Below are 19,991 nucleotides of genomic sequence, written 5' to 3'. Positions count from 1 at the left end.
CAGTACCCCATCATAACAAAGTGAAAACAGATTTTAAGGTTTTGAAAGTGTTTTAAAAAAGAAAGAACAGAAATATCACACTGACATTAGTATTTGGACTCTCTCCAACAACACTGTATTTTAACTCAGGTTCCTCCATGTCTCTGATCTTTGCTGAGATGTTTCTACACCTTTACTCAAGTCCACCTGTGCTAAATTAAACTGATTGGTCAGGGTTTGGAAAGACACACTTCACTAGAGAAGATCTCACAGCTGACAATGATATCAGAGCAAAAACCAAGGGTCAAAGGTCAAAGTAGCTGCAGAGTTGCAGAGCTCAGAGACAGGATTGTTGACAGGTACAGATCCAGGGAAGGCTACAGAAACATTTCTGCTGCTATGAAAGTTCCCAAGAGAACAGTGGCCTCCAGAATTCTCACATGGAAGAAGTTTGGCACAACTAGGACTCTTCAAAGATCTGACCGCCCAGCCAAAGCTGAGCAATCATGGGAGAAGAGCTTTAGTAAGAGAGGAGACCAAGAACCTGATGGTCACTCTGAGCTCCTGAGATCCTGAGTGGAGATGGGAGAGTTCTAGAAGGACAACCATCACCACAGCCCTCCACTGATCTGGGCTTAATGGTAGAAGAAGATTCCCCTCAGTGTATAAGACATGACAGCCTGCCTAGAGTTTGGAAAAAAACTCCAAATTCAAAGCCTGCATGGTTATTGTTGTATCAAAATTTAAAATTCCACTCTACAGTCTATTTCACCTGAACTTTCAAAATGTCAACAACATAGAGAGAAAAAACACCATAAAATCCTTAGAGTTTTTTTTTGACAAGCAATGAGAATTTAGAGTCCTCCTCCCTTTTAACTGACAAACTTCGATTGGGTAGATTTAGCCTGAAATAATGAAGTACAGCATATAAAGTCAGGCTCCTAGCTGCTGAATGGAGCAAACATCCTTCATCTATTATTACTGCAATAAAAAAGCTTTCCCTAAAAAAACTTTCACAAAGAACTGAAGTTGTAGTAAAAACTATTCCTGCAAATGAGCAATACGCCCTCCTATCAGCTATCTTTAGAGAAACCATTGTAAAGTTAGTGGTAAAAGGAATAATCTATATATTCTGGATTCAGGAGAAAAAGCTAAATGCTTTGGTATTCATCACAACTGATATCAATATGACAAAACTGAAAAATAGTCCAGCTCATCACATTTGCTTCACACAGCACAGCTGCCTTACGCATAAACAGCTGAGGTCAACTTTAATTTTCTCGTATTGAAGCCTAAAATAACTCACTGCATTTATTTGAAATAACTTCCTCTATTTTCAAATCACAGTTTAGACAGAAAGAGACATAGCTATGTCACCCCCTTTCGTTATTTCATAAAGATTCATGTAAAAATTTGTAAATATTAAAAGTCAGGACTGCAAAACAAAGAAATATAAACAAATGACAATGTCTTTCCGTAATTCATATAGATGCAGTTCTCTGTCGTTACATCCATTATGTTGATGTTTTTCAGAGTCAGAACCACAAAACAAAGTGACAGCAGAAAGACAGGACTCACCCCTGTGATGATTCGTCTTTGGACTTCGACTTTTTCAGCTTCTTGGGGTTATTGGGTCCCATCTGAGAAGTTGTCCAGCTGTCATCACTCCAGTTTGCATCGTGGTCAGACGCACGGAACGCCCCTCTTTTACCTGCAGACAAACAGGAAAACATTCACAGTGAATCAATTATGTAGATGTACGGACACAAAGCCTCCTGTTTTTACAGAACTCAACAGTGACATCCCACTTTTTACAGCCTCTGGTTCCTAAAGAAAAGGCTCCCAATCAAATCTTTTATTGATAAAATTCTCCAATCAATATTTTTAACTCATGAACCAAGAAATCTAAATATGTGTGACTATAAAACATTTGATTCAGTGCAGAAAAACCCAGACTGGAAACAGAGAAAAAGGCAGTTGTGAGATTGTCTACGTAATGTTTTACTGGGAGTGACGGACCGACGCATCCACAATCCATCAAACTTTCAAAACATAGATGACATTTTTCCATTATTTGTCACTTTTGCAGTGTTTTAACAGGTGGAGTGACGTTATCAAATTATAGTTTGTTTATATATAGTGTATACAATGGGAGTAGTCATCTTCGACAGCCTACAGCTGGTTCTATTGAAAAGATAAGGACCACTGAAGAAATGTTTGACATACAGCTTTTTTTTCTTCAGATTCTGAGGTTAAGGTCAGAACTCTGACTATACCTGTGTGCTTCTTCTTTGATTAGTCGTTTTTATAAGAATTAATAAAATGTTAAAAATGCAAAAATATTTTTGTCCACCCATTTTCTGAATTTAATGATCTTCAGGGGGTCAGATGGGAAATTGTGGGTGCCGTTATGAGGCCCCCAGACCGCCAGTTGATGACTGCTGGTCTATACCATTGTTTAGCTCCAAGGTGAGTGATGTTGAGTCTACATTATGTTATTATGGCTAAAAATCAAATTCATTTTGGACAAAATAAACTGGATTTTAACTTCTAGAGCCAAACTGCAGAGCTCTATAACAGAGTAAATCAAAAGGATACCTCTGTCGATGTTGGCTCTCAGTGAAGTCAGCATCCCCTCAGAGACCAGGGTTTTATACAGAGCTCCTTTACAGCTCCGCTCTGACTTCCTGGACCCGCGGCTCTCTGTGTTGGACTCACAGGTCCCTTCGCTGGTCCTCTCTTTCCCCTTGTCCTCCTCTTTGAGCTTGGCATGTGAAGGGCTGCCGGGGGAGTGCTGGGGTTCGGCCATGCTTCCCTGAAGGTCTGTGCTTCCCAGAGTTGCTTCTTCTGATTCTGCCTTGGTACTAACATCAGTCGTCTCTTCCTTCACCTCTGCTTCAAAGGCGTTGTCCCGCTCTCTGTCATCCTCCGTCTCCTCCTCCATCTCCTCTTCTTTGTCTTTGACCCAGCTCTTTACTTTGGGCTTGCTCTTCTTTCTGAACACACCAGTGTTCCCTCCATTTGGACTGGTCTGGATCTTCTTCTTGGGCTTCTCCTCTGAGTCCTTCCAGACTCCTTTGGCCACGGCCTCAATGGTGCTGAAGACGCTGTCCGTGTTTGATCCTGCATTGTGACACTTCTTGAAGATCTTCTTTGCTGAGCAGGAAGACTCGCCTTCATCAACGGACTTCTCTCTTTTCTTACTCTTGTTTTTGACACGAGCGTTTTGGCTGCTGAGTTGTGAGGGAATGGCATCAGTGGAGGTAGACAGGGAGAGCAGAGGAGAGGGGGCTGCAGTGGGGGAGGAGGGAGGACAGTCATCAGTGTCAGCCGTCTCCTCCTTGATCTCAGGCTGGGCTTCAGTTTGCTGAAGAGAACCTGAAGAGGAGCTGTCCTCTGGCTGAGATACGACCGAGTCCATCTTTCCAGCTTCAGATGCCAAGCACATCTTTAAAACACAGCATTAAAAAAACTCAGTGTTAAACAGATGAATACAAAATGCCAACAATTAAACCTCTCAGTATGGGATGCCCAGATTATTATTGGTAATTTTCATTAAATATACAACAGGATGACCCGGGGACAGACATAAAGTGTTCATTTATTCCATGAAAATGCTTGATGTTATGTTGAAGACTGAACATTAGGAAGCATGAACGGCTACAGGAAGCTGCCCTTTTGTTGCTTTATCACATTCATGTTTACCTGTGATAGTTTGCTATTATTCTCTGCTGTCAGCTGATGGTTCTGTCATGAAACCTCCCACTATAAAACATACCTCCATTCCCCCATAACAGCGAAGTCCTGCTCAGCTCTGCCCACCTCTACAGCTTACCTCTGGTTTGAACTACAATTTGATTAAATAATCCAAATGCAATTTCTTTCCCAATATTGTGATTCAATATGTGATTATTTTTAAGTGCTTTATTTTATGTATTTTTCAACAAACAAGCAATAAACATTCTATATTATAGCAAACACTAAATATTTGGTAGATTAAAGACGTATTAATTTTGAAAAAACATCAAGCCCCACACAAGCCCCTCCCAAAGAAACCGAGACAGTCCTTCTGCTGGTACAGTCAGGATTATCTCAGCCAAATGTCTGAATGATCCTAAGATGAAGCTTATATTATTGTAAACTTTCTTACCTCAGCCAGTTGGAAGAGAGCTGACTGTCTGCATGGTTTCCCTTCAGGTGCTAACGACGTAGAAATCTGTAAAGAGAGAGTGAAATCTGCTATAATCACGCTGTTTAGACCGCTGAAGATAATACTATTTATATGAGAGAGCAGACAAGTTATATCAGTGCAGTCTCAGAGAAACTAGAGGGTCCGTTACAAAGTCAAGATTTAGAAGTTTGCAGGATATGCTGAGTCCAAGCCAGATTTTTACATGCCACAAAGTTTACTCTCAATACACCCCGCTACAAACTAGGGGTCAAACAATCCATCGATGGTCATCGATACATCTATTGGTTGACTAATTACCAATCAGACAGACAATAAGTCAAAATACAGATCTTAAGCTAGACTTTAACTTTGAAATTCCTCCCATACGCCTGTTAATAGTTTCTACTCAGCTCTACATCCTTAACAAGCTAGCTGTAATGGCAGTTGCTAACAGCTAGCATATCAGCTCCTCTCTCGGCTGTGTGAACATGTTTCAAACAAACTACTGCATAGCACGCCCCTTGCCTTTCTTTGCTGGTGACGTTTGCATTTTTTATCTCAACATAACCGCCCAAGACCTTTTGAGTCTCTCCCCTCAGTAACTACCCATGGCTGAAGAAGTCTGAGTGGTGTCTCATACAGGCTCTATGGATAAACAGTTTGCTGTTTCATAGGGGTGTAAAGGTACGTGTATTCGTACCGTATCCGTTCGGTACAGGCCTCTCAGTACGGTACAGACGTGTACTGAACGGATACGTGTTGAATGAAGCTCATACACAGACAGAAAACCAGAGAACAACTCACTGTCACACTGTCCTGGCAACCACACAACCACAGCAAACGACAGCAACAGCCTGAATATTCCCAGATAAAAGTGTCCTGTTTAAGCCTGTTTCATGCTTGACGCATCCGCGAGGTCGCAAGTGTCCGCACGTTGAACGTGATATCAAAACAGCGGCAGATGTCAAAATAGCATTAAATACACTACAGACGTGATTTCAGCCCCACAGATTTCACACAGCTGTAACCCCTTTATCTTCCAAGATGGGCTGTGAAAAGTTCTCCAAAACTTTGTCAAAGGTCCCATTGGTTAAAAAAGTAATCCAGCGCTGAAGTGCGTGTTCAAATCAGCAGAATAGACTCTAATTATAATACTTAACAAGCTAACTTGTGTGATGATCCATTCAGGTTGGCTGGGAAATTTTAGTGTTTAAAGAATGTGTATAAATATGTCAATATAGCAATTAAAATAACCTAGTTATTCAAAAATGTATGTATTTATTAATAGTTTCATTCATTGAAGACCTATTGGAAGGAGGCTGCTGCATTATTATTAATTTACATGTAATTTATTCAGCCTATTTATTTTAATATAATCAAATGAAAAAAAACTCTATTATTCATTCACTTGAATCACCGTACCAAAAACGTACTGAACCGTGACTTCAAAACCGGAGTACGTACCAAACCGAAATTTTCCGTACCGTTACACCCCTACAGTTTCATGCCTCCTTTGATACGCTGATTTTAATCTGACAACCCACACTTTATAATAAAAATAGAAATAGTTTGACCTTGATGTGACTCAAGTAGGACAGCTGCTCTCTTTCTGCATTTTTGTTTTTCTAATTATAAAAATTGCAGACAAACTCCTGCACAAATATATAGGCAGTATTTAAACTGATCAAGAGCAAGGGAAAGCGCTTCGCTCTCTGTCTCTTCTGGTTAAAAACATAACTAAAGATTACATTGTTTCTGAACTTTTGAGGTCTATATTGAACAAATTCCTGTGTGTTCAGAATTTGAATGTGCGGCCTGGCATCTCATTTTATCTCCCTGAACTTCCTTTTCTTCTGGCTCCTGCACACCTGAGTGAAATTTACAATCAGTGGATGTTAGCTAAATAGAGCACAGAAAACTCAACAACCTCAGTATATGTAATTGTCACCAATATTTTTGTTCACTTCAGATTAAAAAAATCTGTCCAGCATGGAATCAAACAGGTCTCAGTATAGTCTGGCTTTTAAAATAATCCTATCAAAGTTTACTATTCTGATAATGTGACAACACTTTAATGTTTCCTAACAGAAAAACTATCCAGATATACATCTGCACCGTATTTCAGCTAAACAATATCCAGGAATGATTTCTGGTCCATATCACCCAGCCCTACTGCACTCCTATCCTTATGAGAGCAGATCATGGTCAGAGTTTCAGAATGAATCTGCTGTTTAGCTTTCAATCTCAGTCTTATCTCCACAGACTGTATTCTGGAAACAGAAGTATAAATAAGTTATTAGTACATGTCACATCAGTGAAACCCAGTCCTACCTCAGCAGGCGGGGACAGAGCAGACTTGACAGAGCTCTCAGTGACGTCGGCCGCTCTGTTGGGTATCGCTCCAGACACCATCTGATCAGTGAAACAGGATTTAAGAAACAAAAGAGCCGAGTTCTGCTGTGCATTAATCAATGATAAAATAAAAAACATTGTCTGAACAGTGTTGCAGGGGTTCGCACTGTCGCCTCACAGCTAGAAGGTTCCGGGTTCCAATCCCGGTCTGACGGGTCCTTCCTTCCTCTGTGGAGTTACATATTCTACCTGTGCATGCATGTGTTCCCTCTAGGTACTCTGGCCTCTTCCCATATACCAAAGACATTTTCATTAAGTTCACTGGCAGGGTTAAAAGTCTTTCAATATCTCACTGGTTAACTTGGTTTTTATTCTTGGGGCCACTATTCAATTTTAAATCAAACTTAAATTCAAAAAGAGTTCGAAGTCACAATAATATCTTTTACATCTCAAAACTACTCTAAAGACTCAGTACTACTCCACTGTCTGAGTGCCATAAAAGACTGGATGGCAGATCATTTTCTTGAGCTAAATGCTGAAAAAACGGAGGTCCTCGTGTCAGCCCCAGATGACTTAGTGCCAGGTATACTAGAAAAACTTGGTACCCTATCCACTTGCGTAAAACCTGTTCTTCGTAATCTGGGTGTTTCTTTAGCCACTCCTCGTCTCTAGACCACTGATCATCAACTGGCAACCCGGGAACAGCTTCTTATCCAGCCCCCAGAAGATCATGACGGAGCTGCTGTTTTAATGCAAAATAAATTTCAGATCTTGCATCTGACAATAAAGTATTATCAATCAATCAATCAATCAATTAAATTCAGAAAAGGAGGAAAGAAGATGTAGTTTTAAGAGTATCCTTTTGCTTTAACCATCTGCAGCTGTTAAATCCAACCCAAAAACAATTAGCCAGACTACTTACCAAGTCTTCAAAAAGGTCACACATTACACCTTCTATATATTCTCTCCACTGGCTTCTCATACTTTTCAGAATACATTTCGAGATTCTTATGTTGACTTTTAAAGCCCTGCATGGTCAAGCACCAGTATACCTGTCTAGACTTTTGCAACCTTACAATCTCAGCAGGACTCCTCGATCCTCAGATCAGGGTCTGTTGGTTGTTCACACTCCAGACTGAAAACCAAAGGGGGCTGTGCGTTTAAGGTCATTGCTCCAACTCTTTGGGACTCACTTCCACTGGCTTTAAGATAAGCAGACACTGGTGATTCCTTTAAAAGCAACTTAACACCTACTTGTTTGGTCTGGCCTTCACTTAATCTGTTTTTGTGTACTGTGTACTCTTTCATTGTACCTTTGCATCATTGCCTGTGTTTCTTTTATCTCTTTGTAAAGAACTTTGTGACTTTGCTGTTCTTGAAAGGTGCTATATAAACATATTACTATTAATGTTAATACACAGAGGCAAAACATCAACAAAAAAACACTTAAATGGTAAAATATCTTCATTTGAATTAAACATGGGTGTTAACCAGATAGTACTGGTGTCTAAGTACTTGGTCTATCAAAAATGTTCCCATGAAATTAAATTATGTAACCAACTGAAAAAACCCTTCAGTTTATAAGGCTGTAGACTATTACTGTTATCTACCCAGGTAAGACAGATAATCTATGGCCGACTGCTGTGGATTCACACGTTACAACTGCTTTATCGATCAGCATCCTCTTTTACATCTACTCTTGTTGTTATAAATCAGTGATACTCAACATGTGGCTCTAGAGCCACCTGTGGCTCTTTTATGATGGTTTGTGGCTCTTTTGTGTCTTAGTTTGAAATATTATTCCCCCAGAAAACCTTAAGAAGGAAAATTTTCCTCAATCATCCATTGCAAGTAACATTAATCAGCTTGTTTCCAACACTTACACAGTAGGCTTTAATTGTCAACCTCTATTTTTGTCTGCATACTTCCATTGCCCTTATTTGCATTTTTTTTTCCACTTTAATTCCATTAAATGCCACTAATTTCCCATTTTGCCACTCTTTTATCCTTTTTGCCAATTTCTCTCACTTTTTTCTGAATTTTGCCCATTTTAGTCACTTTTCACTCATTTTTCTGCACATTTTAGCCACTTGTGGACCATTTTTGCCACCTGTAACTCATTTTTTTGCCACTTTTCATCCATGTTTGCCACTTTCTGCCCTTTTTTGCCACTTTTCTCCCAGTGTATGTGACTTCAAGCCCATTTTTGCCACTTCCTTTTGTCACTTTTCTCCCCTTTTTGACACTTTTATCCTTCTTTTTGCAATTTTTGTGCCTTTTTGCCCATTTTGATCAGTTTTCACTCTTTTTGGCAACATTTTCACCACTTTTAACTCAGTATTTGGTAACTTCCCACCCATTTTTGCCACTCTCCTCCCAGTGTTTGCTGCTTTTTTTTAATCATTTTTGCCACCTTTAACTTATTTTAATTGCCACTTTTCACCACTTAGATTGTGGCTCTTGCAAATGTATTTTTCAACAATTTGGCTCTTTGGTTGAGCAGGGTTGAGTAACACTGTATAAACGTTAAAGTGACTCTAAGAGCAGCTCAGCCTTAACAACTACAATAACTAATATCAGCCCTCTCCATCATTGTCTTAGCTGCTGATGTTAAATATCACAGTGTTCAAACATCCACCATAGCTGCTATGCTAATTCTTTACATATAGTGACCATCACTGCTGACTCTATAGCCAAAGGGAAATTAATCTATGGCCATGACAGCCATGAATCCATCGTATTCATTGTTGTTGCTCTGCCTGTTTTCTATCACTCTTCCTCTTCCTCTTCTCTTTTTCAGCATCTTCCTCTTTTGCCTTTCTGCATCCCCCCTCTTGTCCCTCTGCTTTTAACCCCCAACCCATTTTTAATCCCAAATGAGTCTCAGGAGACGGCAGCTCAGTCTGGTTCTGCTCCTGGTTTCCTTTTATCAAAAAAGGCTGTGACACAGCTTGATTTTCACTTTGTTTGTATGTAAACAAGTATGGGTTTTCAAACCGCAAACTCCATCGGGGTCAGTGTATTTTCTGGCAGATCCATTTCCTGGTTGAAATCAGACTCAAAAAATGGGAGAAACTCTCGTTATTCCATTGTTGACCAAAAATGATAGATAGATAGATAGACAGATAGACAGATAGATAGATAGGATTTCAATCAGGATTTCGCACACACTACAGCACTGAGACCGCCCTTATCAAAATAACCAATGACCTCCTCACAGCTGCAGATTCTGGACACATCAGCCTCCTCATTATCCTTGACCTAAACGCTGCCTTCGACACAATATCCCACACCATCCTCCTTGACCGCCTGTCTCACCATCTTGGCATCACTGGTACAGCTCTCTCCTGGTTTCACTCATATCTCTCACAAAGAAAACAGTTTGTTACCATCGGCACCTCTCACTCATCCCCCGCCCCAGTTAACCAGGGCGTGCCTCAAGGCTCTGTTCTTGGACCTCTCCTTTTCACCATCTACATGCTTCCCCTTGGACAGATTATTCACAAACACGGTCTCAGCTTTCACTCTTATGCAGATGACACCCAACTCTATCTCAGCACCAAACCATCCACTCAGCTCCCTCCCCACTCCCTGGTAAACTGCCTCCACGACATCAAAGCCTGGATGACCTCTAACCAACTCAAACTCAACAGCAATAAAACAGAGCTCATGGTGGTGGCCCCCAAAGCGCTGCTGCAGAAGGTTGGAGATCTCATGCTCGATATGGACGGGACCTCCATCTGTCCGTCCTCCGAGGTCCGAAACCTGGGCGTCATCCTGGACTCCACCCTCTCCTTCCAGTCCCACATAAAGTCTGTCACCAAATCTGCCTTCTATCATCTCAAGAACATCTCCAGACTCCGACCATCACTCCCTGATTCTGTGGCTGAAACACTCATTCATGCTTTCATAACCTCCCGCCTGGACTACTGTAATGGAGTCCTGTCTGGAGTTCCCAGCAAAACCCTGGACAGGCTTCAGTACGTCCAGAACTCTGCAGCTAGAGTCCTCACCCGCACTAGACCCTGGCAACACATCACTCCGACCCTCATCCACCTCCACTGGCTCCCTATCAAGTCCCGCATCAACTACAAAGTCCTCCTCCTCACAGACAAATCTCTCCATGCTCTGGCTCCCCAGTACCTTTCTGATCTCCTCCATCCATACACACCATCCTGCAACCTTCGATCTTCAGACACCGGCCTACTTTCCATGCCCAAAACCAAACTCCGAACCTATGGAGACAGAGCCTTCAGTGCTGCAGCTCCCCCCCCCGTGAAACACTCTTCCTGCAGACATCCGTAGCGCTCCATCTCTGGACATTTTCAAAAAATGTCTCAAGCACCACCTGTTCACCACAGCCTACAGTCTTCACTAAACCAGCCCTTACACTCATCCTACCCCTCACATAGTTTGTCCATGTCTATGTGTTCCTGTAAAGCGTCCTTGGGTTTCTTGAAAGGCGCTATATAAATTCAAGATATTATTGTCATTATTATTATTATTGTAGATAGATAGATAGATACTATTATAATACTGTAAAACACAATAGATGGCTCTTGTTTTGACAGTTTGAGGCTTTTATTTTGAAATGTTCACCTTTCCCAATGGGTCACATGATTTCCTTTTCCTCAAGTATTTCATTAAATGAAGAAAAAAATAACAGAATTGAAAAACAAAAAATTGGAACTTGTTTTTAAAATGTTATTTGATTTTTCCATTTTTGTGACCAAAATGGAAAAATGATTTTTGAGTCTGGTTTCAACCGGGAAACCAGACTCAGGAAACCAGACAAGATGTGTATGGGCCTCTATCAGAATAGACAGGAAAATCTGAATAAAGAGAGCCATATTTGCCTTGTTTAATCAGATATTCATGTCCATATTGGAAGAAAATGTTTGCACCGTTTCTTAATGACCTCAATGAAGGTCACAAGCTGAAATGTTTCTGTCTAAAAAAGTTGTTCTCTAAACTTAAACTATCAGCAAAGATTTCTGGTTCCACACCGGTACACTGGGGTTTTAACCATGAACTCTGGCCTTTCTCCTAAGGGAAGATGGGCTCAGCCTCTGAGATAGGGCGAGCAGCTCTGACATCCAAAAGGAGCTCAGATCGGAGCCTCTGCTCCTTCACATGGAAGGATCCAGTTATGGTGGTTTAGAGAACCTGATCAGGATGCCTCCTGGTCATCCCCCTGTAGAGGTCTACCAAGCACCAACCTTAACACGTCAAAACTGTTTGACAGAGAACTACTTTTCATTTTAATACGTCAGAAAAGACCATTAAAATGTTGAACTGTCACACTTAAGCGAGCTACCAAACCACTGGTTAACCCAGCTGATTCACTGTCAAAAGGGTGTGCCAATGTTAACTTCTTAAACATAAAGAGCATAGGAAAAGAGAAATACTGGATGCAGAACTCACCTCTTCCTCATGCCCTGGGAAGGAGTTCCCTTCACTGGCGGTGTCTGGTAAACTCGGTTTGGTGCTGGAAGGGATCTAAAGGGGTTAAAAACAAAACTGGAATCATTGAGGGGGTGGAAAAAACCACAACAACAACAACTACTGCGATTCAAAAGCCCAGTGTAGAAAAGGCATTGGGTTTTTACAGGTCTTAACATTAGTTTCTGGGGCCACCTACTGGACACCTGGGGCATAACAAGGAAGTACATCACCCACCTCTCTGTTGGTGAGGGCATGTTCTCCTGCTAACAGCAGCATGCTGAGGCCTCCCATCTTAGTAGGATCTGCCAGAGAATAACAGTAGTTAAAAATGATCCCACGTTTACCTTTTAGATACTGAAGACAAAGACTGCAGTCTGACACACCTGCCATGGCAAAGTTTAACTGTGGCATGCTGTCCATTTTGGGCACTTTCTTGGCAGTGGTGGAGTCCTTTGCTGAACTGGAAGGGAAGGACCAAACTTTTTTGCGGGGGTTGCTGACGGGCTGACAGGAGGGGCTCTTGACTGGTTTGCTGGTGGTGGGGCACCACTTGTAGCCAGGGTTTGCTTTCATAAAGGCATCTTTGTACTGAAACAACATGAAAATATCATTAAGTCACCTGAAGACTTTAAGGCATGTTTAAGTTTGTCTGTTAACATTATCAGACAGTATCAATCAAAAGGAAAAAACAGGATGACCAATCACTGGTTTAATAGTCAACCACTCTGTTAAACTTTGTCTGATTAACACTAAAACAGATTTGAAAATACAAAAGAGCGACAGACAAGTCATAATTTGAAAGTTGTGCAAGAAATGAACAAATTGTTTCCATAGAAATAGATCAGAGTGCAGGGAGATAAATGACCCCTCTTACCTGATGGTGCCAACTATGACAAGGCTAATTCTAAAATATTTCACTCATTGAACAACAAGTCGTTGCAGTGGAAAAGGAAAAAAACATAAAACACTTGACTTGTAATCATAGTATTTCTGCATGTAAATAATATATGGGGGTTTTGGCCATTAAAGTACAAATTAGTCTTAAAAACCGAATTAAAAAAAATATAAAATTGAGATCATGCCTTCGCCAAAAGAAAAGAATAATTGATATGATTTATTTTCCCATATTGCCCACTATTAACTTGGGTAAAAATGTCATAACCTTATAATCTAGAAAACTGGTTCCCAACCTGGGGCCCAGGACCCCCCAGGGGGGCGCCAAAGATCTAAGGGGCAAGGCTTTGTCTGTTTGCCAATATTGACTAAAACCATGATAAAGCAGTTATTAAGTAGTTTATGCAAAGGTCCTTTGATAAGAAAAGCATGCATAGGCCTTTTTTTAGGGAGTCGTCAGTAAAACCATTAAAATCTATGTTGACGTTTGACAGCAGTGTGTCACTTTTCCTCTCTCTTGGGTCCTGGGGGGGGCTCAGCTTTTCTTAGGCACATGTAGGGGGGGCTCCAAGCAATAATGGTTGGGAAACACTGATACAGAAACTTTTGCTTATACCCTGGTTAAAGGTTGAATATAATCAGGGAACTTTTGTGTCTCAGCAATTTCACCTGGCAGTTTTCTCCACACAGTTTGATTTATTTATTTCTTGAAGATTTATTTGTGAATCAGAGGTGTCAAACTATCAAAGTCGCATACTAAACAGCAAAAATGTGACCAATTAGAGAGTAGTTTGATTGCACATTGCATTTTGGTCCACTTGTTACGATCCAGTAACGTTGCAAAGCAGATGGATACGCCCATTTCCTTATTTTTCACTGGTGAATCCAACTTGCAAAGCTCCCGTCTGAACTGTTTGAGCCCATTTAGAAAATGACAGGATCAAAAAGCGACAAGGGTCAGTAGTCTCAGGCATGGCGGAATCATAACATATACAAGCAGCAACAAGAGGCCAGTGCAATTATGGCGGAAGAGATGAGCGTGGATGCTGCTAAAGCGCCAGTTTTATCAAAACTTGATGACATTTCTTTGTTAAAAGAACAAAGAACAGCAGTGAGTTGTTTTCTTTTCAAAAACGACAAAAGTCGGCTACTGACATGTCTACAGTCGCCATGGTTCACATTATTACTCAGTAGCTGCACCTCAATAGCGGCTACGTCACGTGTTTTGTTGCTCTGATTGGCCTGCAAAGATGTGACAGACAGAACGTTCAACCAATCACACTATTTTTCTCAAAGCTCCTGCTGTTTCCCAAACACTTAGTATTAAAGGTTTTCCAGATGGATGTGTGAAACAAATCCATCTGGTGTGTCAGGTTGATGATCCAGTGTGAACAAAGTTAAAGTAATTATAAAACAATGGAACATACTGGTCCATGATTTAGACCAGAGCAAACCAACTACACGTGTAAAAACCCGCCAAGATTTCAAGGAGCAAACTTTGCTATGAGAGAAATGTTGAAAAAGAGGGAGGATGCTCTCCTCTCAACATAACTGGACTGCTGACTGCTACGTAATGTTCTTGTTGTTTTGCTTTTATTGTTTTGCTTTATAAATGTGAAAACTAAATAAAAAGACAAACTAATCTGTCACTGTTGAGGCTTCTCAAAAACTTAAAGGATCAATAGCGGAGTCTCAGACGGGAGGTTTTCCTTCTGCTCCTGTTAAAGAGAGTTAGAAATGTAAGTTTTAGCACAGTGTTAGAAGTCAAAGGGCAGTCTCACCTCCTTGGCCATGTCCGTGTATTTCTGCTTCTCTTTGGGCTCCAGCACGGCCCACCAGTCAGCCAGGATCTTAGTGGCACCCCTGTTGTCCAGGCGGGGGTGTTCCTGCCGAACAAGGGAGCGGTGCCGTTTGCAGAAGAGGAGGAAGGCATTCATTGGCCGCCGTGCACGCTGTTCATTAGAATCCTCCTCCACTTCCTCTGTTGTACTTCCACACTGCATCTGCAGGCCCTGGTCCTGGGCACACAGCACCGGCTGCTGATAACAGAATCAAAGGCTGAGACACTGTGGAGCTCACTGTCACATTCTGGACTTCACTGAAAGACCTGGACTTTACTGAAAGATCTGGTTTTTCCTGGACTTCACTGAAAGACCTGGACTTTACTGACAGATCTGGTTTTTCCTGGACTTCACTGAAAGACCTGGACTTTACTGACAGATCTGGTTTTTCCTGGACTTCACTGAAAGACCTGGACTTTACTGACAGATCTGGTTTTTCCTGGACTTCACTGAAAGACCTGGACTTTACTGACAGATCTGGTTTTTCCTGGACTTCACTGAAAGACCTGGACTTTACTGACAGATCTGGTTTTTCCTGGACTTCACTGAAAGACCTGGACTTAACTGACAGACCTGGATTTCACCAACAGACCTGGACTTTACAGAATGACCTGGATTTCACTTAAAGACCTGGACTTTACTGACAGATCTGGTTTTTCCTGGACTTCACTGACAGACCTGGACTTTACTGACAGACCTGGTTTTTCCTGGGCTTTACAGACAGACCTGGTTTTTCCTGGGCTTTACAGACAGACCTGGACTTTACTGACAGACCTGGACTCACTGACAGACCTGGACTTCCCCAACAGACCTGGACTTTACTTACGGACCTGGATTTCACAACAGACCTGGACTTTACAGAATGACCTGGACTTCACTGACAGACCTGGACTTCACTGACACACCTGGACTTCACTGACAGACCTGGACTTCACTGACACACCTGGACTTCACTGACACACCTGGACTTCACTGACAGACCTGGACTTCACTGACAGACCTGGACTTTACTGACACACCTGGGTTTCACTGACAGACCTGGACTTTACTGACACACCTGGACTTCACTGACAGACCTGGGCTTCACTGATGGAACTTGACTTCACTGACGGACCTGGACTTTACTGACAGCCCTGGACTCACTGACAGACCCAGACTTCCCCAACAGACCTGGATTTTACTTACAGACCTGGATTTCACTACAGACCTGGACTTTACAGAATGACCTGGATTTCACTGAAAGACCTGGACTTTACAGAATGACCTGGACTTCACTGACAGACCTAGACTTCACTGACACACCTGGACTTCACTGACACACCTGGACTTCACTGACACACCTGGACTTCACTGACACACCTGGACTTCACTGACGGACCTGGACTTCACTGACGGACCTGGACTTCACTGACGGACCTGGACTTCACTGACGGACCTGGACTTCACTTACGGACCTGGACTTCACTGACGGACCTGGACTTCACTGACGGACCTGGACTTCACTGACGGACCTGGACTTCACTTACGGACCTGGGCTTCACTGACGGACCTGGGCTTCACTGACGGACCTGGACTTCACTTACGGACCTGGGCTTCACTGACGGACCTGGGCTTCACTGACGGACCTGGACTTCACTGACGGACCTGGACTTCACTGACGGACCTGGGCTTCACTGACGGACCTGGGCTTCACTGACGGACCTGGGCTTCACTGACGGACCTGGGCTTCACTGACGGACCTGGACTTTACTGACGGACCTGGACTTCACTGACGGACCTGGACTTCACTGACGGACCTGGACTTTACTGACGGACCTGGACTTCACTGACGGACCTGGACTTTACTGACGGACCTGGACTTCACTGACGGACCTGGGCTTTACTGACAGATCTGTTTCTTAGTTCATGGACAGACTCAGCGTTTCTTCACTCACCTTCTCCAGCTCCTCCTCATCCTCCTCTTCCTCCTCCTCAGAGAAATCCAGAGCCTTTTTGGACAGAAGTGGGTGCCACTGAAGGCATTTGCGTTTGGGGCGCTTGCCAGTGACCTCACCTGCCACAGGTGGTTCCTTACCCCTTCCTCCCCCCTTCATGGTACTACCGCACCTAAAAAACATCAGAATGGGTTCAGATAAGGTCAAGTCTACAGTTAAAGCCTTCATCCTTATATTCATCATGAATTATACATTAATATGTGGGAAAACACTGAACTTAAAGAGTCAGTGTTGGAGTTGTGATATGAACTGTTGATGTGCATGGTTAGTCCAGAAAATTCAATGACTAAAGGTACATTTCAACAAAAGTACCAGGAGCTTTCAGTTTCAGGAAGGAACTAAAAGGTTCCTGTGGCCCACTGCTCTACAGGTGATGAGGTGAGATGAAGATAAAGGTAATAAATTAGATAACTCTATATGTCAGATGGGTGGACATCATCATTTGTGCAATTCTACAGCTAACCTGTTATTATGGAGGGGATTCAGCCTATACTGTTTCAGATCGTTGCTACCTCACAGTCCACAACAGTAGGGGTTTTTCTTATTGATTGAATCACCAGTGGAAAGGAGACAAATACGAGTAGCAAAGCAGATTTATACAAACAAGAAGACAGGTTTTAAAATCAAACATCTCTGACTCAATCTCAAGCACAGTGAAAAACAGTCTCATAGAATGGAAAAAACAAAATTGTAGCTATAGCAGAAAAATGTAACCCTGCCTATACTAATAAGTGATGTTTTTTACCTTTTATCATGCCAATAACATTGTGCATACTTAATTTCTGGTGCATTCTCTCCACATTGTGAAGACCTATGGCCTTTTTAACATTCTTCACGTACTTGACCAATCAGAGACGTTCAGCACTGAAGGTTCTGCCCCAAAAAGGTGTTAAGAAAGATCAAATGGAAATACTGAGACCGTTTGGATTATTGTTAGGAGTAGGGATGCACCGATCGATCGATCGGCCAAAATCGGTATCGGCGCCGATTGCCTTAGTTTTAGGAGATCGGCGATCGGCCGATCCTTGTAAATAAGATGATCAGTTTCATATGCCTCTACCTACTAAAATGTGAAAAATAAAAGACTAAAGGAACTGATATAATTTAGTAGTTTGGAAAGCAATGCTTTAAACTTTTCATTTATATTTGAGAGAACTACCTCATGTGCAGTTAAAACAACAAGTTTGTATTGTTTCACGGGTATTGTTCAATGTTTTTCAATAAAATAAGATTGGAACATTGAAGGTGTAAAAAAATCGGTATCAGGTCAGGCTTTTAAAAGATCCATGATCGGCCAGAAAATTGCAATCGGTGCGCCCCTAGTTATGAGACTTTTTCTTTTCTTTATTCATAAGATAATTGAAAGTCTGTTTCTTCTCAAGTATTATAATTTAACTCTATCCATGTAGTTTGTGAGCTGCCCTGTTGTGTCTTATAAAACGGGTATTTCTATTAAGTTCTCCTCAGATCTTTAAACGGCACATGCCTCATGTTTACACGCCAAAAAATAATTGAGGAATGCCACCAACTATGTGTGATGTTATTAATATGTTCAGTTTACTAATAGAATAACATTAAATCATGATTACATTAAGTCCCTGTTCTGTGGGGGTGGGGGGGGTTGGACCTAAAGCTCACTACTGTGTTTAAACCCTCCACCTTAATGTAGAGTACTTCAGTGAGCTGTGGGCCTGACGTCAGAGTGAACCTGAGGGGACTGAGCGGTTTGAGAAAGGCCCGTACATGTATGGTGAGATCTCAGAGTGAGGGGACAGACTGGCCCTGCCCTGCTCAGTGGTTCCTCTGCAGTGCCTTTGAAAAGGCTGGCATCTCTGCAGCAACCACACCAGCTTCTTTACTGTGGTAAGCTCCAAGATTTAAACCAGCAACCCTACAATCCAAAGCCCAAGTCCACACTACACACTGAACTATTGCTGCCTTATTATGGGCTTACTAATGTTTTTTTTTTTTTTAGTTTGACACGCCTATTCACCAACACTTAAACTGACCCACCTTTGGGTCCCTACCCACCAGTTGAGGACCAACGGATTCATTTTTTATTACCACTGATACACTAGTAGATAAATATCATTATTTGGAGTAAGCCTCAAGTCTGACACTGTTCAAGTAAAACCAGTAAGGGGTCTGGTTCCTGCCTTAAGGCAGACATAAAGACATTCTAAATGCAGCTTGATTTCATGCACAGAATCTCTTTACACCTCTGAACCACAGCTTCTGTCTATATTTGGTTTAATTTTACATGACGAAGCAAAACTATTCCCCCACTGACCATCTTTTCATTAGCCTTAATTTGCTATGCTGATTTTCTCCTTTAACTCACCTTGGAGAATCCCCCTACAGCAAGACCAGGACTGATTCAACACAGAGCTGCAGATGATGGGCTTTATAACTCACTGATTTGGTAGATATTAAACTGTAAACCATTATCATATCATGGCTTAGAAGATTACACAGCTGCACAGAAACACCATGAAGAAGAAATGACACAGCTCTAAAGACTATAAAGTGGTCTAGAAGAGTCCTAAATGGTGGATCAGGCAGTCTCAGTGGAATTGAAATCATGGCAATCAGCATCTTTTTTTAAACAAAATATTTTTGTATTTTTTAATAAGAATGATTTTTACAAAGCAGGATTTTGGTTATTTCTGGCGCTTCGTGCTGAAATCTGTTTGAAATAATAAATAAATGTGATGTTAATGTGACCCTCAAAGCATCATTAATGGTTGAAGAAAAGGGGGTTAAATGAAAAAAAGATCATATCATTTATTGAAACCATCAGCTGTAGGTTTGGAGCTAAGTTTTAAGTGGACATAACTGTTCAACACTGATTCAAAGCTGAGATTTAACTGGATTAATAAAAAGGACATTTAACCAAATGAAAGAAAACTAGGGCTGCAGGCAGCACTGAATGGGCCTCACACCTTGTAAATGAATGTAGAGTAGCTACAGAATGAGCTACAGCCCCACTGCCTCCATTAGAAACTACACAGGGCCAGTCAGCGTCTTTGACACTAAAAAAAGACTGACACAAAGCTTTTCCTTCTTCATGGCAAACAATGCACAGAAAATCTTTGGATTTTCTAGATCAAATCTGGGTGAGATTCTGTCAACAGGGGGGCAATGGTAACCGATAGTTAGGAAGCAGAAGTTTCCTGCTGCCAGAAGATGGCGCTGTGACTATCATGTAGCTCAGGGGTATCAAACTCAATCACAGAAGGGGCCGGATTCTGGATTAAGATATAACCTGAGGGCCTAACAGGGTCCACATTAAACCAAACTGTCACTTTTATTTTC

At 41.8% G+C, this 19,991-nt stretch overlaps 1 protein-coding gene across 6 annotated transcripts in view; it reads right to left on the bottom strand.

The window, feature by feature from the left end:
- The window catches only part of LOC121518574 (HMG box transcription factor BBX), a 56,737-nt gene that overhangs the window by 14,999 nt on the left and 21,747 nt on the right, over positions 1-19,991 (bottom strand). For 5 of the 6 annotated variants that reach the window (XR_005992661.1, XM_041800948.1, XM_041800947.1 and 2 more), the window contains 9 exons: positions 16,617-16,788; positions 14,623-14,880; positions 12,331-12,535; positions 12,182-12,249; positions 11,927-12,001; positions 6,482-6,562; positions 4,130-4,195; positions 2,578-3,427; positions 1,558-1,690 (listed from right to left, as the gene is read on the bottom strand). Coding sequence is in view for 5 of the 6 variants with exons in the window: in XM_041800948.1 (XP_041656882.1) it covers positions 1,558-1,690; positions 2,578-3,427; positions 4,130-4,195; positions 6,482-6,562; positions 11,927-12,001; positions 12,182-12,249; positions 12,331-12,535; positions 14,623-14,880; positions 16,617-16,775 (1,895 nt within the window). In the remaining variant the exon portion in view is untranslated. The remainder of the gene's footprint in view (positions 1-1,557; positions 1,691-2,577; positions 3,428-4,129; positions 4,196-6,481; positions 6,563-11,926; positions 12,002-12,181; positions 12,250-12,330; positions 12,536-14,622; positions 14,881-16,616; positions 16,789-19,991) is intronic. The other variant, XM_041800951.1, reaches the window with a different exon arrangement.

The sequence above is a fragment of the Cheilinus undulatus genome, linkage group 12, assembly GCF_018320785.1.
Source record: "Cheilinus undulatus linkage group 12, ASM1832078v1, whole genome shotgun sequence".
Taxonomy (NCBI): Eukaryota; Metazoa; Chordata; class Actinopteri; order Labriformes; family Labridae; genus Cheilinus; species Cheilinus undulatus.
The sequence above is the reverse complement of the archived record's forward strand: the minus strand, read 5'-3'. Positions and strand labels throughout refer to the sequence as shown.